The sequence below is a fragment of the Manacus candei genome, unplaced genomic scaffold, assembly GCF_025592945.1.
Source record: "Manacus candei isolate 608988 ecotype Guabito, Panama unplaced genomic scaffold, ASM2559294v1 h1tg000112l, whole genome shotgun sequence".
NCBI lineage: Eukaryota > Metazoa > Chordata > Aves > Passeriformes > Pipridae > Manacus > Manacus candei.
In genome coordinates this window covers 588,654-612,820 of record NW_026138160.1, presented here as the reverse complement: position 1 = coordinate 612,820, position 24,167 = coordinate 588,654, and the positions used below count along the sequence as shown (strand labels likewise).

Sequence of the window (24,167 nt, the reverse complement as noted above, 5' to 3'; positions counted from 1 at the left end):
CCTCTGTATTCATGTGCCCATAGTTGCCTTTAGTTATCTCCCACCCTGGAGGTTTCACGACCACCTTAGTATCCATCACCAAATACTTGACACTTCCAGTCTCTTGGGACATGACTATTTCAGACATCTGCATGTCAGCAAATGGATACACGAGAGAGCACTGAGCTCCTGACAAGGTTCTCATACCACAGCTGCAGGCAGGAAGCAAACACCCAGCAAATAGGCACTTAGGGAATTGTACTGCTGTTCTTTAATCGGCCTGAGGAAGAGAGAGTACTATCCATCTCTGACGAGCCCCTAAGGCCTCCCAAAGGTCAAACTCCCTGTGGCACATAGAAGGAAAACAGAACCGTCTCCTGGGTGTGGCCAGCTCAAGCTTCAGTGTGTTAATGAGGAGGGTGTGAGGATGTTCTCATGCTAATGATGCTGGCAACTCTCTGGGGTATGATCTCACCATATGAAGCTAAACTAAAGAGAGTTTACACTCTGTGTGTGCACACAAAGCTCCCTTTAGTGGAAGTTCAGTGGTGGCTGTGAGAGGGAAAAGATCAGGAGAACAAGCTTTCAGTTCCTAGCGGGTGGATGGAGACGAAACTCGGTCAGGCAGTTGTGTACAGCTTGAAGTGAGTCAGCAAGGTGATAGCTGCTCCTCCATTCATCTCCTAACATCACCAAACCCAGAGTTCCCCCAATAAATCTACCTGTCTCCAATGCTCTCCTTTAGCCAAGGGGACCATGGCTTTCTCGGGAGGAAGCATGAAAAGATGTCATTTGGATCACTTCCATTGGCAGCTGTGGTGAGTAAAGCCTGCCCAAGACATCGAGTATAGACTTCCACTGCCTTGCATGTTTAAGGAGAGCTGGATTAAGGAGGATTTCTCTACCCTTTAAATACATGAGATTTCTGGTACATATTGCTGTGGAGGAAGATAGGAGAGAAAGAGATCCTTTAGATGGTGTTTCAGCAACATTGTCTTACACAATCATCTGAGAATGACATATGTACTCCCCTAGACAACTGATGAAGAATCCTGCCCTGTCTGCAGGGAGGATATAAATTATACCCTGCAGTTCAGCAGAGCTCCCTTAAATGGAATTCACCTCAGAGGATTTTGCCTTCAATCACTGAGGCTTGGAATACCTCTGCACAAGTTGAGATGTGCAACATCCATCTAAGGTGCTCACCAAACTCCTGCCTTAGACCTCAGAGACAACCTGGCACTTCTAGAGGGCTTTTATCCTGTATGTGAGGCAAAATGAACCATGTGTCGCTCATGCTTTTTCTCTGTCCATGGAGAAAGAAGGGGGGTAAGCTGAGGAGCTGAGATAAGAGTATTACTCCATAGATATTTCAGCTTGGTCAGTAGAAATTCTTCCCCTGACCCTGGGATGGCAAAATTACGAAGAGGTGAATCCTACCTCTAGCAGCTCTGCTGAGAAGCAGAGATCAGTGGAGGACATGGGGATATTTACCAAAGCTTCCTGTGCTGAGACCTGGAAGAAAGCAAATATACAAGACCAGGAGTCCTTGAGCAGTATTTTATGTTAGATATTTCAACTTGGTCAGCAGAAATCTGACTTGCAAAGGCTTTTCCTATGCCTGGAGAGCCTCAGCCTGCTGTCCATACTTTCCTATGTTGGTTTCTTATCTCACAGAAGTGACTACATTTACTGTCTTCTAGATGAGGTGCCTGATCCAACAAATAATTCTCCAAATGTTCATTTGCTGATTTTCAGGATCAGATCTAGTTGTCCAAACATGTTTTAGCAGAGGAGGATTTCCCTGACAATTTTAACTGAGGATAGATGCCATTTTTGCATACTGTGAATTTTCAGGGATGGTGGTTTTGTTTCATTACCAGTATCATCTGAAGAGCCAGCACAGGCAAGCAAACTCAGAGAAACTTTTCTTTCTTTGCAGATGGACCTCAACAGATGGAAGGACATGGCAAATGGGACAAATGTGGAAGAATTTGTCCTTCTTGGCTTCCCAGGCACGTGGCATTCCCGAGTGTCCCTTGTGGTGGTGTTTGCACTGATGTACTCCCTGACAGTAATAGGCAACGCATCCATCATAGGTCTCGTGTGGATAAGCAGCAACCTACACACCCCAATGTACTTTTTCCTCAGCAATCTCTCCTTTCTGGAGATCTGGTACACTACGGGTGTTGTTCCCAAAGCCATAGGAGTCATGCTGGGGACTAGCCAGACCATTTCCTTCAGGGTCTGCATCCTCCAGTTGTTCTTTATTCTCTCTCTAGGCGCCACTGAGTGTTTTCTACTGTCTGTCATGGCCTATGACCGCTACTTAGCCATATGCTACCCCTTGAGATACAGCTCCCTCATGAACAGTGGCCTCTCCACTCGGCTGGTGCTCAGCTCCTGGCTGGGAGGCTTTCTGGCTGTCTCCCTGCTGGCCTTTCTGACATCCAGGCTGACTTTCTGTGGACCAGATGTCATCAATCATTTTCTCTGTGACATAGATTCCTGCCTTGCCCTCTCCTGCAGTGATACATGGCCCGTGGAGCTGGCAACGTTCCTTGTCTCCATAATTGTTGTGGTGGCTTCCTGTGTGGTCACCTTGGTCTCCTACATGTACATCATCTCTTCTATCCTGAGGATCCAGTCAGTCCATGGCCGGAAAAAGGCCTTTTCCACCTGCTCTGCCCATCTCAGTGTTGTCACCATCTGGTTTGGCTCCACCATGTTCCTCTACGTCAAACCATCAGCCCAGAATTCCCTGGATCTGAACAAACTTGTGAATACCTTTAACACGGTGGTAACTCCTTTGTTAAACCCTTTCATTTACACACTCAGAAACAAAGAAGTGAAGCAAGCTCTGGGACGGGCTTTCCAGAAGAAGTGAAGTGGCTTTTCAAAAGGCCCCAGTGTGAGCAAACAGATTGATCCCTTCCCTCCCCTGACTTCTGCTCTGCAGAGGATCCTCACAGAGTGTGTGTGTGTGTGGGCACCCCAGGCAGTGAGAAGCCTCCAGTTCCCCAGCTTATCTCACTCACAGCCAGCTCAAGTTGGGCTGAGCCTCAATTCTGTGGCTCCCACCACCCTCTGTTCCTTCTGAGGCGAATCCAGCATGCATCCCAGTACTTTAAAGAGTAGTGCTTGGAAAGGGTCACAAGCCCCATCAATAAGCTAACAGAGCTGGAGGAGTGGTCCTGTAACAGGTTTCTATTCGAGTTTGCCAAGTGCTTCATCTTGTCAGGGTTTCTCTGAATCCCCTAAAGAAATCCCAGCAACTGGCTCACTGTTTAGGAAATAGATGTGTTTCTCCATTTAGTCTGATGTTTTCTGGAGGTATCTATGCCCCATTCTTGTGGCTATTTCATTGAATCATACTCTGATTCAAGATAAAATTTGACAATGTCTAATATTTCTACCTGCAGTCACTATTCCCAGCATAAGACTGTAAACAGATTTTACATAATTCCTCTTCTTTCCTCTCCTTAATATCTGAATCTACTCTTTTAATTTTAATTAAAAATATGCAAAACAGTGTGCTTTCACACTGGATGGGTCAGATCATTTCCACATCTAAAACCCACATCATTTTTAACAGCCCATTTTGGTCTTTGTTGTGGAAAAACTGTAATGCCATGGCAAAGTGCTCAGACTGCAGAGCTTTGGAAGGCTGGCTGGGAAGCAAGTCTCCCTTCACACTCAATGGGAGGATATTAGCACTTCCAAAGGCTACTTGCTTTTTCCCTCCCAATTTTCATTTCAGAACAGATTAGTCATGTTCTCAAAGCTTTTCTTTCTGCACACTGACCGTGAAGAGTCCATGTGGCCACTTCATAAAGAGGAGGCATCAGCATGACAGACACGCCTTTATGGAGAGTGTGGGATTGATTTCACCTGAGAGTCTGAACTGAACATCTACTCCTTCTAGAAGCAATGGCACTTCTAGGGAGATTCACCAACCTCCTGGATCCGCCTGGGCACTTGGCTCTTCGGCCTGCATCCAGGCCCAGGCACCACTGCCCAACGACAGGCTGAGTCCCACCCTTGTCAGCTGTGCTCTCTTTCCCAGTGGCATTTGGGAAAATCCCTGGCACAGCCCACTGAGGCTGCAGAAAAAGCCTGAGATTGGATTTATCCTCAGGTAGACATCACTGCTTGTCATTCTTGCCTGGGAATGATGCAGTTTGGGGAGAATTGTGTCTGTGGAGTGTTGAAGCCCTCTGCAGCACTGGAGAGCAACAAAAAGCTAGAGCTGGCATGTCCAAGAAATCTGAGACACACAGGATAGAGAGATGCTGTGAATTCCTCATCAGCACTGCCTGAAGCTCTCTGAGATAAACAGAGGCATGCAAAGCCTCAGAGGGCTCTCTTGGAGTTCATTTAGGTAGTGGAAGGGGCTTTAAGTTGTCCCTAGGGCCTTCTCCAGGTGAACGCTGCCAGCTCTCCCAGCCTGTCTCCAGAGCAGAGGGGCTCCAGCCCTTTGAGTGTCTTTGTGGTCCCTGGGCTTGCTCCGGGAGCTCCACATCCCTCTTATGTTGGGGGCCTCAGAACTGGGCACAGCACTCTAGCTGGGGTCTCACAAGAGAGGAGTAGAGGGAAAGAGTCACCTCCCTTGACCTGGTAGTGACTCTTCTTTTGATGCAGCCTGGGATACAATTGGCTTCCAGGGCTGCAAACAACATTGCCAGCTCATGTCCAGCTTCTCATCCACCAGTACCCCAAGTCCTTCTTGGCAGGGCTACTTTCAGTCCACTCATCACCCAGCCTGTGCTTGGGAGTGGTCTAACCAATATTCAGGACCTTACACTTGGACTTGTTGAGCTTCATGAGCTTTGCATGGGCCCACCTCTCTACCCTGTAAAAGTCAGTGTTGTAGGAACACAACACACAGTGGACTCTGAGGACACGTGGGGACAGCCAAGGCAGGGCAGAAGCATTGTGGGGAAGAACAAGGCCCCACACAAGCTCTGGGAATTGTTTGTGTACTCACAGGCTGCACAGAGAAGGGATGAGTCAAAACCAGCCAGAAATTTTTCCTGAGGGCAGAGTTACGCAGGTTGGAGCCAGCAGCACAGTCCATGGACACGGAGAGGGAAGAAGTGACCATAGGGAGGGAAAGAGAAGTTTAGGACACATCCTCATGAAGAGGAGTCCTTGGACATCCAGCTGAGGATTCCTGGAACTTCTTCTTTAGAACAGCAATTCAAACAACCCCACCAGAGTGATCCAGACTGATATATCACTTGCCTGCTCTGGTCCCATCCAGCACATAAACTGAATCTTCCACCTGCAGTGCTGCATTCCTGCTTTAGAAATCCTGGGGCCTTTAATCCCAGGGATCAGAAGAAGCCTTCATTGGGAAATGGGCATGGAACAAACCGGGAAATGAAAAGGCAGCAGCGCAGGAAATGAAAGCACAGCCCATATCATCAGCTGTGCTGGTTTGCATGTAAGATGAGCTTGTGGGGAAATTGTTACCTCTGGAAAGGCTGCCCCTGGTCCTGAGGCAGTGAAGGGCAGGTATAAAAGGCAGCCCCAGTCCCTGCTCTCTCATCCACTTCTCTTGCCTCCTTCTGCTTGGGAACCAGGTGAGTGTGAAGCCCCTTCTCCTCCTCTTCCAAACAGAGGTCTCCATCACTTGATGGACATCTCAGCTGATTTTGGCTTTCTCATATTTGGGGTTTGGAGTGCTTTTTCATGAGAGATGAAAGCGGGGAGGAGGTTGGCACAGAGAGAGACTGGGACACGACTATGGTGGCTTTTGGTTTTTGCACCAGAAGAGAGCTTTGCTTCCTTGGGTCAGGCTCTTAGTAGCGCCCTGGCCAGATGAGGCGATGAAGACTGTGTGGCTGCTGGCACAGTCTCCAGCATCCACTCATGGATGGCCTTTGCAGTTTTGTGATGGGATAACCAGGTTGCTCTTCACCCATCCACCCTTGTGCTCTGTTTGCTCTCTGTCCTCTGTCCCAGGTGCAGCTCCAGCCCCAGACATGTCCTGCTACACCCCGTGCCGGCCCTGCCAGCCCTGCGGCCCGACCCCGCTGGCCAACAGCTGCAATGAGCCCTGTGTCAGGCAGTGCCAGGACTCCACTGTGGTCATTGAGCCGCCGGCTGTGGTGGTGACCCTGCCCGGGCCCATCCTCAGCTCCTTCCCACAGAACACCGTGGTGGGATCCTCCACCTCCGCTGCCGTTGGCAGCATCCTCAGCTGTGACGGAGTGCCCATCAACTCCGGGGGCTTTGACCTCTCCTGCATCACCAGGCGCTATGGTGGCAGGAGGGGCCTCCCCTGCTAAAGCTGCTGAGCATATACAGGTCTTGGGAGGTTTCCCCAAGATCTCCAGACATCGAGAACAAAGAGAGAATCTTCAGGTCATTTCTTTCAGAGGAACTGAGCATCTTCAGCTCCTCCTAAGAACGCTGGCAGGAAGGGGCCAGCCTGGGCACTTGGCCCATGTCTTTCCTTTGATACTTCTACATACCTCCTTTTCTCATTTTTCATTCTTTTCTTCTGCCTCCCTGGGCTGCAAGGCTCCTCCAAGCCAGCCTGCACTCTACAGCAAAGACAAATGGATGCCCTGCATGGATTTCGCCTGGCCAAGAGGTGAAGTCTCTTGTCCCTCCAGACCACTGCACTGAGGTCCTGTGCTTGTGGTGACTTTGATTCCATCTTTAAACTCAATAAAGATTTTTACATCTCAGCCTGAGTCTCCAGCTGGTCCTTCCCTCAGTGTATGGCCTCGGGGTAATGGTGTTGATCCTGTCAAGGTGACGATGTAGGGAGATCCTTCGCCCAGAAAAATGTGAGACTGGGACATGCTGCAGAGGGTCCTCTTCAGGGCACTATCCTAGGGCAGTATGTAAAATATTCTCAGCTACCCCAGAGCAAGTGGCAATCAGCCCTTGCCTTGCAGTGTCTTTGCCCAGACATCTCCCCACAGGTCCTACAAGAACCTCTACTGTCCTCAAGTGACAGCTAGAATTCCATGGAAGCTCATGGAGACAAACCACCTTGTAGGATCACGGGAATGGGGCACCTCTTGCTCTGGTCAGTGCTGTGGCAGGGGAGACAGAAGATGTTCCCAAAGGAAAGCAGGAGTGTGGATGGGTGGAATTGCCTCAGGGATGGCCCATGGCCTCATGTCCTCCTTCTCCTCCCCTCCATTGCCCAATCTGGGGCCTGGCCAGCACACATGGGCATGGGCAGCCAGGGTCAGTTCCCCTATCCAGCCCTACCACTGCTGAGGCCCATGGCAGGAGCCAGGTTTTGGCAGGCAGGCAGAGCTCATTCACAAGTCAGTATTGGGATTAACCACTCTGGGTCTCACACTTGGGTCCCCGGGAATCCCATGGGCCAGGGCAGTCCAAGGACAGTAATTGGTGCCCACAGGCCCATCACTGACCAGTGGAGCTTTGTCACTCCCAAGCTCGGGTGGAGCAGCTATGTTCAAGCTCAGCACCCGCAAGGCCCTGCTGCGTCAGAACCAGCTCTGCTCCAGAAAAGCTCTGTGCAAGGTCATTCTAGACCCCTTGAGCTGTGGAGGTGACAATGGGACACACTCAGTCGTATCTGTGAGCTCTCTGTGGCAGACAAGTTTTGTCCATGGGAGTCCCTCTTGCTTAGACTGATGCTCTTGGGCACTTTGATCAAAAGCACTTTAGAGGCCTCAGTCAGGAAGAGCCTGATAAACAGAATCCATCCGTCCATCCTTCCATCCACAAGGGAGACTGTGTAAATTGCCCTTTCCCCATCTGGGAACTTGAAATGCAGGCAAATGTTCTGTTCTTCCAGAGGGTCAGGTTGTGAACTCCTTTGACAACATTGTCTCCTCTCGCCTGTTTGACCAGGGGCGAACTAGGATGACAGAGGTATCAAGGTGCTGAACACATCTCTCTTGGCAATAAGGTTGATGGAGGCTGTGTAAGCCAAGTTCTGCAGGCCTCAGTGCCACAAAATATCTGTACCCTGTGCATATCTGTTGGAAATCCCTGCTTTTTAGCCATCCCTTCACAATTTACCCTGTAGGTAACAGGGCTGATGACAGCACAGCACAGAGTATCCCTACAGAAAGCTGGGCCTATCAGTGTCCCACATTCCTCTTCCTTTCCATGACATGCTCCTGGCATTCGTCTTCTCTGAGTTTCTGTGAAGGACATCTGGCTTCACTATTAATACAGGCACTTAGGGATTTTTTCTGTGTACTACTCTGAAATTTCTTTTTCAACCTTCATTCTCAGCTTAAGGGATCGATTAAAAGGCTGGCACATCTCAGACATCTACAATTGCCTGGATGCAGGGAAGGAGCTGATGAAGGCAAAGCTAAATTTTGCATGAAGGGACCAACAGGGAAACTTCCCTGCACATTCTTCCTGCCGGAGATTTGGGGCAGAGTCGCTGAACCCCTCCACCTCTTTGGCCAATGGACATGTTCCTGTGATGCCCATGCCTCACCTTCTCCCCCACAAGAGCTGCACTGTGGTCACTGGGTGAATTGGCAATATATGGGCAATCCAGTTCCTTGTTCTACCTGGCACTCCTGGAGTACCCCATTCTCTCTCTGCTCCACAGTGCCCCAGGGCACTGGCACCACCCCTGCCCCAGGGATGCAATGGCACGTGCAGGGACCAGCCCAACCACAGAGCAAATGTTGGGGCATCCCCACCAACACTTGTCTACCCAGTAGCCCCAGCACCTCCCTGGCTTTCCCTGGGCAACATGTAGTGGCTCTGCCCTTTCACTCCAGTGCACAGTGATATCACGTACAGTGATTCTTAAATTCTGTATCTGTTTGGGCCAAGATCTCAGGCTGACACAGCACCAGGTCAACGAATCGCACAAATACATTTGACATCGGCTTTTGCATGAAGGAGAGCTGTGTCCCACACCTGAAAGCACCAGCAATTCACTGGAAGCAGGTTTATTTGGACATGGCCTGCACAAGGAGGGTAGGATTCCTTATCCTTTCTCCAGATCCATAAAGCCAACCCCATCCTTTCAAACTCTCTAGCAGCTGTGCCCTGGCCTGGTGAGGCAGGCAGAGGAGGACTGCCCACCATGCTGAGGCAGTCCCAGTGCTGGTACACTGAAATGAACTAAGGATCTTAATTGGTGGGAAATGGTCCTTGTTGGGGCTTGGTATCAGCAGCAGTGGAGTGTGAGCTTCATAAGAACAGGAGGGTTCAGCAAACAGGGGTTGGATTACAGTGACTCTTGGAGAGATTTCTAGGAGGCTGATGCCATTACCTTTCAACTGCACTTGAGCTCCTGCTGATGCTGGGAAAATGCTGCTTTGCAGAGCTCATGAACTGAGCCATGGAGAGTGCCCCTGCCATGAGCATGTCTGTTTGTGAGGAGAGACACAAAAAGACATAAGCTCTTGTAGACCTGTCAAATATTTGGTACATTCATACAAGTCTGGCTGCACACAAATCACCCAAGACATGAACACATGTAGGAACACAATCTACTGTGAACTCTGCTGAGGACACCTGGGGACAACCAAGGCAGGGTTGGAGCGTTGTGGGGAAGGACAAGGCCCCAGGCAAGCCCATGGCAATGTTTATGTACTCACCAGAGAGTGGATAAGTCAAAACAAGCCTGAAATTTTTCCTGAGGGGAGTGTTAGGCAGGACAGAGTCAAAAACAGCAGTCCAATGCACACATGTGGAGATAACACAGGATCACCCATCAAGGTGAGCTGAGGAGGCCATGGACCATCTTCATGCACAGAAGTCCTTGGGCATCCAGTTGCAGACTGGATTTTCAAAGAGGGGAAACAAAAGACATGGGGAACTACAGACTGGTGAACCCCACCTCTGTGCCTGGAAAGATCATGGAGCAGATCCTCATGAAAGCAATTTTAAATCACATACAAGACAATCCACAACAGCCAGCAAAGCTTCTCTGAGGGCAACTCATGTCTGAGCAACCAGGTGGCTTTCTATGGTGGAGGGACTGAAACAGTCAACAAAGGAAGACTGACCAATGTCCTCTGCCTGAACTTCTGTCCAGTCTTTGAAATGGTCCCACACAACATCCTTATCTCCAAATTGGAGAGACATGGATTTGAAGGGTGTACTATTGTGAATATGGAAATGGCTGGATGGACATAGACAGGGAGTTTTGGTCAATGGCTCTATGATCAGGTGGAGGCCAATCATGAGAGATGTCTCTCAGGGCTCTGTCTTGAGACCAGTGCTTTTTAATATTTTTCTTCAATGATAGAGACATGAGATTGAGTGCCTCCTCAGCACATTTGCAGATGACACAAAGTTAAGCAGTACAGATGACACTACAGAAGGATAGGGCGATCCAGGGGGACCTGGACAAACTTGAGAAGTGAGCACATGAAAACCTCATGAAAATTAAGAAATTCAATGCAAGGTGCAGCACTTATATCAGGACAATCCCAGACATGAGTACAGACTGGGACATGAGTCACATTCACATTAAGAGCAACCCTGTGGTGTTCTGGTAGATGAAAAGATGTACACGAGCCAACAGTTCGCATTTGCAGTCCACAAAGCCAACTGCATCCTCTGCTGCATCAGAAAAGGTGTGACTGGCAGGCTGAGGGAAGTGAATCTTTGCATCTATTCTGCCCTCATGAGACCCCACCTGGAGTACTGTGTCCAGACCTGGAGTCTTCAGCAGAAGAAAGACGTGTACCTGTTAGATCAGGTCCAAAGGAGGCCACAAAGATGCTCAGTGGGCTGGAGCAACTCTCCTTTGAAGACAGGCTGAGAGACTTGAGGTTATTAGCATGGAGAAGAGAAGGCTCTGGGTAGATCTCATTGAGGCCTTTCAGGATGTGAAGGGGGCTTATAAGAAAGATGGAGAGCAACTTTTTACAGAGGCAGATACTGATAGGACAACTAGGGGAACAGTTTGAAATAAAAGAGGAAAGATTTAGATTAGATGTTAGGAATAAATTCTTACACAGACGGTGGTGAGCCAATGGAACCATTGACCCAGGGAAGCTGTGGCTGCCCCATTCCTGAAAGAGTTCAAGGCCACGTTGGATAGGGCCCTGGGCAGCCTGATCTAGTGTCCTTGTCCATGATGAGGGAGTTCCTTCCAACCCAAGCCATTCTATGATTACATGATTCTATGACTGCTGCAGATTCTGTCTGAAAACAACACTTCAAACAACCCCACCAGAGTGATGAGGATAGGATCACTTGCCTGCTCTGGTCCCATCCAGCACATAAACTGAATCTTCCACCTGCAGTGCTGCATTCCTGCTTTAGAAATCCTGGGGCCTTTAATCCCAGGGATCAGAAGAAGCCTTCATTGGGAAATGGGCATGGAACAAACCGGGAAATGAAAAGGCAGCAGCGCAGGAAATGAAAGCACAGCCCATATCATCAGCTGTGCTGGTTTGCATGTAAGATGAGCTTGTGGGGAAATTGTTACCTCTGGAAAGGCTGCCCCTGGTCCTGAGGCAGTGAAGGGCAGGTATAAAAGGCAGCCCCAGTCCCTGCTCTCTCATCCACTTCTCTTGCCTCCTTCTGCTTGGGAACCAGGTGAGTGTGAAGCCCCTTCTCCTCCTCTTCCAAACAGAGGTCTCCATCACTTGATGGACATCTCAGCTGATTTTGGCTTTCTCATATTTGGGGTTTGGAGTGCTTTTTCATGAGAGATGAAAGCGGGGAGGAGGTTGGCACAGAGAGAGACTGGGACACGACTATGGTGGCTTTTGGTTTTTGCACCAGAAGAGAGCTTTGCTTCCTTGGGCCAGGCTCTTAGTAGCGCCCTGGCCAGATGAGGCGATGAAGACTGTGTGGCTGCTGGCACAGTCTCCAGCATCCACTCATGGATGGCCTTTGCAGTTTTGTGATGGGATAACCAGGTTGCTCTTCACCCATCCATCCTTGTGCTCTGTTTGCTCTCTGTCCTCTGTCCCAGGTGCAGCTCCAGCCCCAGACATGTCCTGCTACACCCCGTGCCGGCCCTGCCAGCCCTGCGGCCCGACCCCGCTGGCCAACAGCTGCAATGAGCCCTGTGTCAGGCAGTGCCAGGACTCCACTGTGGTCATCCAGCCCTCCCCCGTGGTGGTGACCCTGCCCGGGCCCATCCTCAGCTCCTTCCCACAGAACACCGTGGTGGGATCCTCCACCTCCGCTGCCGTTGGCAGCATCCTCAGCTGTGACGGAGTGCCCATCAACTCCGGGGGCTTTGACCTCTCCTGCATCACCAGGCGCTATGGTGGCAGGAGGGGCCTCCCCTGCTAAAGATACTGGGAAAGCCCTGATGAGACATCTTGAGAAATTCAGAACATGGTGTCTGGCAGAGGATCTAGGCTTTGGGTGCTGTTTGCAGGATAGCTGACCGAACTTGCCTTTCTCTCCCTTTTCATTGTTTGCATCGGTGCTGTAATGTTCTCCAAATGCCAGATTGGTGGGGACCATCTGTTTTCTCCCCCCTTTTTGGGACAGGTAGACAAATATCATGCAGGAACTATTCCACAGCCAAGGAACATAGGCTCTCTGCTGCCCTTGGTACTCCCTGCACTGCTGATCTGCGCTTGCAGTAACCTTGGTTCTGTCTTTTTTTTCAATAAAATTCTGCTGCATTCAAGTCTGGCCTCCATGTGGTTCTTTCCTCTGGTTATACTCCTGAATGCCAAAGGAGAAAGGTGTTGCTCAGTGGTGGAAGGGGCTGAGCATATAAGAGACCCTTACCTATTCACAGAGGAATGGCCCTTTGGGGCACCATGGAGGCGCAGATCTTTAAGGAACCATCCCTTGGAGGAAGACATCCCTGGCTGCTCTGCTTCCAGACACCATCAAGCCTTGTTTTGATGTGTCTCTCCCCATAAATTCCCAGGAAATTGGGAGACCCTGAAGCATTAGCAGCCCCATGAGCTCTTCAGGAAGAGTGTTCCTCTTGTTATGGCCAGAGCTGCACGGGGGGGGGGAGGGGGGTGAGTGTGAGGGTTTTGGACACAATCTGCTCTGTAGAATATCAGGAGTTGGAATTTGAGGAACAGCCTTCATGTTGGACCATGACTTCTACTCCATCTTCCTCTTCCCTCCACGACCCAATAAAAAGTGAGCACAAATATCTATTGAGCACTTTCTTTTCCATATGCCGTGTTCCTTTAGCTCAGGACATGTTGATTCCAAGGTCTCAGCCTCTGCCTGACACAGCACCAGGCTGATGGGCTGCACTGGTACATTTGGCATTGGCTTGGACATGAGGTAGGGACTCGTCTCACACCAGACAGCACTGACACTGCAGCGAATGCAGACTCACTCGGGCATAGCCTGGATGAATCTGGCAGAACTTCTCAGCCTTTCTCACTGTCCACAGAACAAAACTCACACTTTTGAAGTCCCTAGATTGGGGGAGAGCCATGTCCTGGTCTGGAGAAGCAGGGAGCGGGGACTGCAAGCCATGCTTAGCATTCCCAATATTGTTTACACTGAATTAATCTAAGGGTCCAAAACAGTGTGAAAACATCCTTGCTGGGGCCTGGAATCATCATCATCAGACTGTGAGCTTTGAAGGAGTAGGAAAAGGAGGACTGAAGATACAGAAGCTTGCATTTCAGTGCCTGTGGTGAGGACAATTATCTGCCAGGTTTGTTCTCTTGTTCAACTGCACTGAAGTTCCCCCTGGCTCTGGCTGCTCTGTGGAGCTTATTGACAGAGCAGTGGAGAGTGACACTGCCATGAGTAGAGCAATCTCTCACGAGGAGGGACACATATACATGCACACTTGTGCACATCAAAGTGGAATCATGCACAAATTTTTGCACCCGTGTACATTCACACAATCCCAGTTGCACACAGGACACAGAAAGTCACAGACAGCACAGTTTCTGACAGCAAAGTCCTGCTTGTCAAATCTGATTTCATTCTACGACAAGGTGACCCACCTGGTTGATCAATGGAAGTCCTATGATGTAATCTTTTTGGATTTCAAGTAAAGCTTTTGATACTGTCTCTCCCAGGATCCCTCTGGACAAACTGTCCAGTTCAGAGCTGGATAAACACATCATGTGGTGGGTGAGCAATTTGCTCATGGGGCAAGCACAGAGGGTGGAAGTGACTGGGGTGACATCAGACGGGCACCTGTCACTGGTGGGGCTCCACAGGGCTCCATTTTGGGCCCTGTGCTCTTCAGCATCTTCATCAATGACTTGGACACAGGACTGGAAGGGACATTGAGCAAGTTTGCAGATGACAGTAAATTAACAGACAGACAATAAACAGTAAAAGTTGTTGACTCCCTTAAAGGCAGGGAGGCCATGCAGAGAGATTTTGATAGATCAGAAGACTGGGAATCACCAAGCATAGGAAGTTCAACAAGGGGAAGTGCTAGATCTTCCCCTGGGATGGGGCAACCCTGGATCTATGGACAGACTGAGAATGAGATGCTGGAAAACAGTGCCAGGCAAGGGCCCTGGGGGTCCTGGTGGGTGGCCAGTTGGCCATGAGTCAGCAGCCCTGGCAGCCAGGAGGGCCAACCCTGTCCTGGGGGCATCAGGCCCAGCATCACTGGCTGGTCCAGGGAGGGGATTGTCCCGCTCTGCTCTGCCCTGGGGCGGCCTCACCTCAACATTGTGGCAGTTTGGGGGGACACAATGGAAGGAAGGGATTGAGCCATTAGAGAGTGTCCAAAGGAGGCCACGAGGATGGGGAAGGGCCTTGAGGGGAAGGCGTGTGAGGACACTGAGGGGACTTGGTGTGTTCAGCTGGAGAACAGGAGACTGAGGGGAGACCTCATTGCAGTTCCAGCTTCCTGGGGAGGGGCAGAGAAGGGGCAGGCCCTGAACTCTGTTCTGTGGGGACCAGGGACAGGATCCCAGGGAATGGCTTGCAGTTGTGTCAGGCAGGTTTAGATTGGATATTAGAAAAAGCTTCTTCCCCCACAGGATGGTTGGGCACAGCCTCAATCTGACAGAGTTCAATAAGTGTTTGGATGATACTTGCAGGCACATGGTGTGCAGGGCTAAGAGTTGGACTCCGTGATCCTTGTGGATCCCTTCCAACTCAGAATATTCTGTGAAAGAATCACAGTGAACTGTGGCCTCTTCAGTAGACAAGTGGAGATGATAGTGGCAGGGCTAGAGCATTCTGAAGAAGAACAAGGCATGGGCCTCACAGACCTCTCAGGTGCAGAATAAGAGAAGTATGAGAAACAGTCCAGCAGAATTTTTCTGGGTTCATTTTTAGGCAGGATAGAGCAAAATCCAGGAGCTGAGCCACTTCTTGCCAACAGGAGCACCAAAGACCCCCAAAGCAGTAATCCAGACTGACATAATTTGCTTTTACTCGGCTCTTCCAGCATGTGAGATGAGTCCTCTGAGTCATCTGCCTACACTGATGTGTTTTGCTCCAGAAGGGCTTGGGCCTCTCATCTTGTCACACAAAAAAGCAAAGAAAAGCGTTCACAAGGAAATGTGCCTGAAACAAAGCAGGAAATGAAACACAGACATTCAGGAAGCCAAGCCACAAACCATAGAATTAAATGGGATGTTTTGCATATTAAATGGGATGTTTTGCAATCAAGATGAGTTTCTCAGAAAATGATCATGTCTACCAGGGATGCCTCTGGCAGTTTGGGGAAGTAAAGGTCCATAATAAATGCTTGCTCAGCTTCTCCACTTCTCTTGCCTTCTTTTCCTCAGGAATCAGATAAGTCTGAAGCCCCTTCTCCTTCTCTGCTTTCTCTAAAGGAGATCTCACCTCCATGGACCTCTCAATTGATTCCAGCTCTCTTCTAGGATGGCTCTTGGGATTGCTTTTCATGGGAGAGAGAAGTAGGGAGAAGGTCAGAAATGGAGGAAGGCTGGAACTTGTGTGCAGGTGGCATCTGCACTCGGGGGCTGAGCAGTAGCTGCATAGGAGCTGGGGGCTCTTTTTGGGCCCTGGCAGGATGAGGGCAATAAGCCCTTGTACATCTCTGCACAGCCTCCACCTCCTGGCTTGTCTTGTGTCTTGTCTCCCTCATGGTGTGGTGACAAGCTGCTCTCACACATCCCCATTTTTTGCTTCCTCCCTGCCCTCTCTCCAGGTGCCCTTTGTGCCCCAAGACGTGTCCTGCACAGAGTTGTCCCTGCGGCCCGACCCCGCTGGCCAACAGCTGCAATGAGTGCTGTGTCAGGCAGTGCCAGGACTCTGTCGTTGCCATCCAGCCCTCCCCCGTGGTGGTGACCCTGCCCGGGCCCATCCTCAGCTCCTTCCCACAGAACACCGTGGTGGGATCCTCCACCTCCGCTGCCGTTGGCAGCATCCTCAGCTGTGACGGAGTGCCCATCAACTCCGGGGGCTTTGACCTCTCCTGCATCACCAGCTGCTACCGTGGCAGATGTCCCCCCTGCTAAAGCCCCTGGCAACATTGTTCAACAATCTCCAAGACCTCCAATCCTGGTGCTAGACTGAAGACAGGTTGGCTGCCATATGCCCACCAAGATGCTCTACCACTGCCCTCCACAACTAGACAGGGGGAGAAAATATGATGAAGGGCTCATGGGTTGAGAGAAGGACAGTGAGAGATCACCTAGACTTTACCATTATATGCAAAGTAGACTCCGGGAAAATAATTAAATTTATTTCTAATCAAAATCAGAGCAGGATAATATAAAATAAGGACAAATCTAAAACCACATTCTTCCCACCCCTCCCTTCTTCCTAATCTCAGCCTCACTCCTGACTTCTCTACCTTCTCCCACTGAGTGGCACAGGAGGACAAGGTGTTGCGGTGTGTTGTCTCTGCTGCTCCTTCCTCCTCACGCTCTTTCCCAGCTCTAGCATGGGAAGATTCCTTTACAAACTTCTCTAACATGGGACCTTCCCACAGGCTGCAATTCTTCTCAAACTGCTCCAGCACCGATCCTTTCCACAGGGTGCAACCTTTCAAGAACAGACTGGGTTCCAGTGTGGCTCCTCCACAGGTCCTACCAGCAAACCCGCTCCAGCAAAGCCTTTTCTCCATAGGGCCACACTTCCTGCCAGGAACCTATTCCAGATCTCCATGGTGTCACAGCTTCCTTCAGGGTACATCCATCTGCTCTGTCATGAGGTGGATACCTGCTCTACTGTGTACCTCCATGGGTTGCAGAGAAATCTCTGCTCCAGTGCCTGGGGCTCTCGTGCCACATCCTTCTTCACTGACCTTGGTGTCTGCACAGCTGTTTTCTCTAATTATTCCACCCTTCTCTCCCAGCTGCTGTTGCACAGCAGTTTTTTACCTCTTCTTAAAATGATATCAGGGAAGAAGTACCAATATCACAGCTTAGCTCAGCTCTGACCAGCAGTGGGTCCACCTTGGAACCAGTGGAATTGTCTTCATCTGACATCTCACAGAAGCCACCCCTGGGACCCCCTTCACTACCAAAACCTTGTTACATAAAGCAGATACACTCTTTATATAAAAAATTGAGGGGAAGGTGCAAAGAAGACTCTTCTCAGAGGTGCCCAATGACAGGACCAGAGGCAATGGTTACAGGCTGAAGCACAGGAGGCTGTGTCTGGAACATCAAGACACTGACTGAGCACTGGAAAACAAATTGTCCGGAAAAGTCTTGGAGTCTCCATCTTTGGAAATCTTCAAAAGCCATCAGGACATGGTTCTTGGCAACTTGCTCTATTTGCCCTGAATCAGAAGGGTCACTGGACTAGGTGGCCCCTTCCAACCTCAACCATTCCATGAAATGGTTCTCCAAAGGGCTTTTTACAAAATAACTTTTCCCACAGTTGCTCTGGACTTCCAAGATAGCAGAGAAGGAGTGTTTCCAGTGCACGCCCATGACCCAAATCTACGGAGGCAGCTTTTAAATTTTCATGCTGTACTCTTTGGTCATAAATCACCTTCTGCATCCTCCAAAGGGGCCTTGGTGTCTGTTGCCCGCTTCTGCTTGTTTCTGGTGATACAGTGATACAGTGGTGCACTATCACAATATTTTTAGGGTTGTTACTGTCTATATTTACACTGTAGTACTGTAACACTGTGACTGATCCAACACAAGATACCTCAGTGCCTCAAGATAGATCTTTCCTCTATTTGTTATGTTATTTAAAGTGATGCCTTTGACCTCAAAGTTATATTTTGCTCTAGACTGCAAGAAGCCATAGGGGCTTAGGGACTAGTGACACAAAATCCACAATATACTCATCTGCCAAGACCTTGCCTATCAATTCACTGAGCAGGGGCATCCCAGTCCCCTGACTGACTCAGAGATGTAACAGGGTCTGTGTCAAGATAAAGGCAATGGTCTGGCAGGGAAGTTGAGTGTTTGATTGTAAAACTCTAGGTGTGCATATGCTGTGAGAAACAAGCTACACAAATGTCAGCATTGTTCTCCAAGATCACATACCCATTGGTGTGGTTCCATGAGTCAGTATCTGTACCCCCATCAAAAAAAGTTGGAGAAAAGAAACAACCATGCAACTTATCTGGCTGTCTTACAATGTCGATGCTGAGTAGGTCCGAGCTCTTTCCAAATTTTCCCCATAAATAATTTTAAAACAGTTTTGCCATTTGGTATTTCGCTGGGGGTGTTGGTGGCGTTTGCTTACTGTGTTCAGGCCACAAAATTACATCTTCTTTTTGCCTGTGAATTGGAAAGTTTCGACAAGTTTCATGTAGTGAATGATATAAATTATTACCTCTGTATCCCTCTAGATATTGTCTAGCTCCAGCCTCTGGATCAGCCAGTGCCACTGATGAAAGTGCTCCATGGAGGCCATGAAATGGACTTTCACTTCCTCTGCCCCTGTTGCATTTGAGGGTGGGGGCCAAAATGGACTCTCAAAAGCTGTCTCAGAACTTGGGAGGGCAAAAGGCAGCCTCCACAGGGTAACATCCTCACTGGGGAGGGAGGGAGAGAGAGAAGGGAGACACAGCATGTCCTCACACAAGGAAATCCCTAGGGTGACCAGCCAAGGATTTCAGGGCCCCTTCCTCTCAATACAGTCACAGGCAACACTACTAGCAAGCTCCAGGCCAACATCACTTGCCTGCCCTGCAGCCATCCAGCACTTGAGCCAGTCTTCTGCTGGCATAGAATAATCCTGCCCTGGAAATCCTGGAGCCTCTCAATCCCTGCACTCAGAAGCCTCTGTGAGGGAATGTGTGTGACATACACCAGGAAAATAACAGGTAGTGTTGGGGAGAAAAACCACCCAGCCCATGTCATTAGCTGGGAGGTTTTCCATTCATCATGAGTACCCTAGGAAATTGCCACTTCCACAGCAGCCACCTCTGGCCCTGGGGCAGATTGGAGCCACCACAAAAACCAGTCCAACTCCTTGCTCTGTCATCTACCTCTCTTTCTTCTTTTCCTTTGCAATCTAGGTGAGTCTGAAGTCCTTTCCTCCCAACATTTTTTCTGGTCATGCAGATGCATGATCTTCCATCCAACGCTTCCATCCAGGATTTTGGTGCTCCTTATCATGGGAAGGGGAAAAAAGCAAAGATCTGACTCAGAGACTGTCTGGAATTTGCCTGAGGAGGCCCTTCACTGAAGAAACAGGCAGCAGCCCCACTGGGCCTGGTGACACTTTGCAGTATCGTGTTTGGATGAGGCCAAGAAACTTTTTTGTCTCACCACCCAGCGTCTACTTCCTAGCCTTTGAAACATTCACAGTGGGGTGATGGGCTTTGCAGTTTTGTGACCAACTGCTCCTCACGTGTCCCAGTGCTCTAATTCATTTCAAGTGTTTCTCCCAGGTGCAGCTCCAGCCCCAGACATGTCCTGCTACACCCCGTGCCTGCCCTGCCAGCCCTGCGGCCCGACCCCGCTGGCCAACAGCTGCAATGAGCCCTGTGTCAGGCAGTGCCAGGACTCCAATGTCTTCATCCAGCCCTCTGCTGTGGTGGTGACAGCAGCTTACTGGGAGCCGAGCTTGCCCCAAGCGCAGCCATAAGAGCATGTTAGTGCAGCATTGCTGCCTCCATAGGAACTGGGGCTGGTCCCAGAACACCATTTCACTCCTACGAATATGACCAGGTCACCAGGAAGTGGTAAGGTCTGTAGTTATTCCTATCAGCCACAGAGAAGATATCAAAACTGCTCCAAAGGAGGATGGGTGTGATATCTGTTTTGGCACGAACCCAAACTACGAGTGGACCCAGCCCGAATTGAGTTCATTGCAAAGAACGCAATGCTTGAGTTTAAATGCAATGCTTGAGTCATGACACGTGAGCTCTTAACCAATGGCATTAAAGCATGCCACTGCGCATGTGCGATAGAGTACCAAGGACTACAGGTCCCAAGATGCTTTGCTACGCTCTTCCTGTAATATGAACCGCCGCAGGTGGGTGGCCCCGTCTGAGATTGGGCTGTTGGTGTCACTCACTGCGGCTGCGCACCTCGCGGTGTCGCTGGGCTTGATGCAGATCCTCGCCCCTTCCTCGTTGGTGAGGTGAAGGAGCGGGAGAAGCCAGAGATGCAGCAAGAACAAGAGTAGAACGAGGTGTCCCTAAAGGGGCACAAGGCCAAGAAGTATCAGAAGTACATGGGAAGCAAAATATCCCTGACAGCATATGCCCTGCTTGGCTGAGGCCTGTCCCTCTGTGCAAAGAAGCTCTCTGGTCCAGAGAAGTCTTATGTGGGGAGAAGTGGCAGCTCCACGAAATCCATGGGGCTTAAAGAGTTTAAAATATTACAGAGAGTTAGGCCTTTTCCCATGAGAACAGTGAGGCTAATTGGATGTTTCCATGGACACAGCCTTGAGTTTTAAGGAGGCGAAACTGTTTGGTTGTGTGCAGGTGTTACATTCCTGGGTGTTTTTGCAATAATATGTTTATATTCTGTGTTTGTGGTAAAAGTAGAAGTGAGCAAACTGAATAAAAGCTGCTGCTTCTCTGGAGCAGCAGAAATCCCTTTGTCTCATCACCGTGTTGTGTGTGTGTGTGTTCTTTTCTCCATGGACCAAGACCTATCAACATATACCCCGTGACAGTCTTATGCATGCACACATGCATTCCTGATCCTGCCAGGCTGAAAGCATCAATATCTGATATACATTACTCCTTTGCAGACCTACAAGGATTCAAAAGAAGGATTTCAAGTTCAGCCAGAACTCAGATCATCTCACACTGCTGAACTCAGCCTCCACAATGACCTGAGAAAAATATGTCTGCTGTAAGATGAATTTTCATGTGAATGCTCTCCTGTGCTCAGCCTGGACAGAATAGAGGGACGGAAATTGTCGCAGGCATTGTCAAAGGCACTAAGAAACCTTAGTGCTCATGCTCCTCTCCATTTAGGGATTTCCACTTTCATGGAAGTTAGGGGATGCAGTTCTTCTGGAGCTCTGTGTCAGCACCATTATCTTCTCAAGAAAAGTCTACTGTGGGAAGGTCCACCCTGATGGGGTTTTGAGGAAAACTCGGAGAACAAAATGAAGTTTTTTATTCAGAGAAAAAAGAAGCTTTTTTGACAGGAACCGGTTGCAAGGCTCAGGTTGGTTCCTTCCAGCCCTTGGTACTGTGCGGAGCACACAGAGAGGAGAATGGACAGGCATTCTCTGTACAGCACATGACAAATATTTTCCTGTCCTAGGGTGCACACAGGGAAACCAGTTATAAAGCAGGGGTTCTTTCACCACCTTCTCCCACTTCTCAAGCCATGAACATTGACCCCTTCTGGAAGAACACAATGGCCTGGAGGTCTCTAGGTGCACTAAGGAAATAATTCTGTAAGAGAAGAGCCCACCTTTCCCTGAGCTCAGCCTTGCACAGACACGTCCCCTCCCTCCCCTGGCTTGTTTTGGTTTAAAGGTAAGAAAATATGTACTGCAGAGAGAGAAAAGGGCTCTACAACACTTCTTCTTCACACCTGTCTGCTAAAAACTGGGTCCAGATAGATCAAAGGGAGAAGCAGAATTATCTGGAGAAAAAAAAACAAGATAAGGGGTCTGAGATAATAAGGAGATGTTTTTTCTCTCTCTTATTTTATAAAATTTTCAAGTAGTAATGGCATCTAGAGAAAAAAGGTGCAAAACAACACATGTTAACCAATGTTTCCTGTAATTTGACCATAATTCAAGACCATCCACTGCTGTGGCAGCAGAAGGTGTCCCCCTTGCTAAAGCCACTGATGACAGACAAGACAAGGAGCACTGGAAACCAAGAAGTTGATGTCAGACTGAAAGGTGGAGAATGTTGCCACCTCCCTTTTCCTTCCTTGTCCTTTCTTGTTTTCTACTCCCTCAGTGTTGAAGCACCACCAATACCAGCTTAGGGTGGACCTGCCTGTCTCTCTCCCTGTGTAGGACACTGACCCTTGCCTGCCCATGATGATCCTTTCACTCCGGTGTTTTCACAGAGACAAACTCTTCTGCATCCAAGCTTTGGGTTCTTTCCTGTTTAGATCCTCACTAAAGCTGTCCAGGGAGAAGGAAGATATGCTGTAAGGAAACAAATGGGTAAGCAAGTGGACCCTTTCTCATTCCTTAGTGTAATAGAAGGGAAGGACACACTGTCTGTTGGCTTCCTTCAGGCCCTGGCCCTTGGAGGTGAGGACAACAGCTCTGGCTACTCCACAGCCAGTGATTATCAACCCCTGAATCTCAGCCGAGAAATGTTCCCCTTGTCCTTGGAACGTGCCCTGCTGATGGTGAGCCCAACCTGTGCTGTGTTCTTGGGAGAACCCTGGTGCTGCAGGACATCCTGGGAGGTCAGGGGACCACAATCACTGAAGGCAATTCCTCTTGCTCTGGGTGGAGCTGTGTTGTGGAAGAAGGCTCAGACAGAAGATGGCAATAAGAGAGAAATAACCTTGGTTTGAGCCCAGAGTCCCCTTCTCCTCTTCACATTCTCACCCATCTACAGAGGTAGGGTGCATGGCATGGATCCAAGGGAAAAGATACCTTGGGCAAGTCCCATGTTCTTCCATCACAGACATGCAGAGGTGCAGCCACTGCCTCAATCAGCACCAGGATGATGAGCTGAAGAAGTGCATCTGGCATTGGCCTGGACATGAGGAGCCTGTGTCTCATCCCAGTCACCAGCAAAACTATCTGACCTGCACATGCTGTCATGATGAGGGTCTCACAAGCACACACTGACAAATGTGTGTTCATGCATGTCTGCATGGAGCCAAGCAAAAGTATGTATGCTGATATAAGGCCAGGAAAACCTCAGGAATTGGAAATTCTTCTGCAAAGATGCTACCATGTCCCTATACACAACAGTTCCTGGGCATGTGGGAGAGAAGCACAAGATTGATGCCCATTTCCTGACAACTTTAGGATAAATGAACGCACAGAAATAACACAGGTGAACATCACCTACTCACAGAGGATGCCACCAGCTCTAAGCATTCTGACTCTGCTGACATCTTTCTGCCCTGGAAATGCTTTGGCCTCTAATTGGACACATAGAGAAATGAACCACACTTGACATGTGCCAGGAAATGAAAAGGCAGCAGTGCAGGAAACCAGGATACAGCCCCTACCATTAGCTGGGATGGTTCACAACTGATATGAACTGGTCAGAAAATTATAACTTGCACAAAGATGCCTGTGGGCCTGAGGCAGTGCAGGACTGCTATAAAAGGCAGCCCAAGTCTCTGCTCTCGCATCCACTTCTCTCACCTCCTTCTCCTCAGGAATCAGGTGAGTGGGAAGCCTCTTCTCCTTCTCCTCCTGCTTCAAGACCACGTCCTTCCTCACTGCAGGTCTCAGCTGATATGGGCTGTGCTAGCCCAGGGCTGGGAGCTGCTTGTGCTGGGAGAGAGAAGGGGAGAGAAGGTGTTGTGCAGAGAGAGGTTGGGACTTGGCTGAGGAGGCTGCTGGGCTTTGGGCTGGGCAGTGTCATGTGGTGCAGGAGGTGCCTTGTCTGCAGGGGAGTTGGGTGCAGGGCTGCTTCTCATGTGTGTCTGCTTTGTGCTTCTCCCTGCCCTGTGTGCCAGGTGCCCCTGTGAGCCAGAGACATGTCGTGCTGCCAGCCCTGCAACCCTTGCTGCCAGCCCTGCGGCCCGACCCCGCTGGCCAACAGCTGCAATGAGTGCTGTGTCAGGCAGTGCCAGGACTCCGTCGTTGCCATCCAGCCCTCTGCTGTGGTGGTGACCCTGCCCGGGCCCATCCTCAGCTCCTTCCCACAGAACACTGTGGTGGGATCCTCCACCTCCGCTGCCGTTGGCAGCATCCTCAGCTGTGACGGAGTGCCCATCAACTCCGGGGGCTTTGACCTCTCCTGCATCACCAACCGCTACAGGTGTTGGCCCTGCTAA

General features: G+C 49.8%; 4 protein-coding genes and 1 pseudogene across 4 annotated transcripts; all 5 read left to right on the top strand.

Moving 5' to 3' along the window:
- Positions 1-1,945: 1,945 nt before the first annotated feature.
- Positions 1,946-2,866, top strand: LOC127461661 (olfactory receptor 6F1-like). The gene has a single exon (XM_051769670.1). It carries the CDS (start codon positions 1,946-1,948, stop codon positions 2,864-2,866), a length of 921 nt encoding a protein of 306 aa, XP_051625630.1.
- Positions 2,867-4,812: 1,946 nt separating this feature from the next.
- Positions 4,813-6,543, top strand: LOC127461751 (feather keratin Cos1-1/Cos1-3/Cos2-1-like). Its single transcript, XM_051769802.1, has 3 exons — positions 4,813-4,833; positions 5,465-5,564; positions 5,947-6,543. Exons 1-3 carry the CDS (start codon positions 4,813-4,815, stop codon positions 6,270-6,272), a joined length of 447 nt encoding a protein of 148 aa, XP_051625762.1. The 3' UTR covers positions 6,273-6,543.
- A 5,211-nt stretch (positions 6,544-11,754) lies between these two features.
- Positions 11,755-12,210, top strand: LOC127461743 (feather keratin Cos1-1/Cos1-3/Cos2-1-like). The gene has a single exon (XM_051769793.1). It carries the CDS (start codon positions 11,905-11,907, stop codon positions 12,208-12,210), a length of 306 nt encoding a protein of 101 aa, XP_051625753.1. The 5' UTR covers positions 11,755-11,904.
- Positions 12,211-12,973: 763 nt separating this feature from the next.
- On the top strand, positions 12,974-16,310 carry LOC127461750 (feather keratin Cos1-2-like). Its single transcript, XM_051769801.1, has 2 exons — positions 12,974-13,029; positions 16,001-16,310. The coding sequence occupies exons 1-2, from the start codon at positions 12,974-12,976 to the stop codon at positions 16,308-16,310; spliced, it is 366 nt and encodes a 121-aa protein (XP_051625761.1).
- A 7,141-nt stretch (positions 16,311-23,451) lies between these two features.
- On the top strand, positions 23,452-24,167 carry LOC127461709 (feather keratin Cos1-2-like; annotated as a pseudogene).

What these genes read in the sequence shown, in the direction of transcription:
- LOC127461750 (XM_051769801.1), top strand. Translation starts at nt 12,974, where the DNA reads ATGTTGGACCATGACTTCTACTCCATCTTCCTCTTCCCTCCACGACCC. An exon ending in CCTCCACGACCCAATAAAAA is followed by an intron (nt 13,030 to 16,000) that starts GTGAGCACAAAT and finishes CCCTCTCTCCAG; the next exon opens with GTGCCCTTTGTGCCCCAAGA.
- LOC127461751 (XM_051769802.1), top strand. Translation starts at nt 4,813, where the DNA reads ATGGGCCCACCTCTCTACCCT. An exon ending in TGGGCCCACCTCTCTACCCT is followed by an intron (nt 4,834 to 5,464) that starts GTAAAAGTCAGT and finishes ACCTCTGGAAAG; the next exon opens with GCTGCCCCTGGTCCTGAGGC. An exon ending in TCCTTCTGCTTGGGAACCAG is followed by an intron (nt 5,565 to 5,946) that starts GTGAGTGTGAAG and finishes CCTCTGTCCCAG; the next exon opens with GTGCAGCTCCAGCCCCAGAC.
- LOC127461661 (XM_051769670.1), top strand. Translation starts at nt 1,946, where the DNA reads ATGGCAAATGGGACAAATGTGGAAGAATTTGTCCTTCTTGGCTTCCCA.
- LOC127461743 (XM_051769793.1), top strand. Translation starts at nt 11,905, where the DNA reads ATGTCCTGCTACACCCCGTGCCGGCCCTGCCAGCCCTGCGGCCCGACC.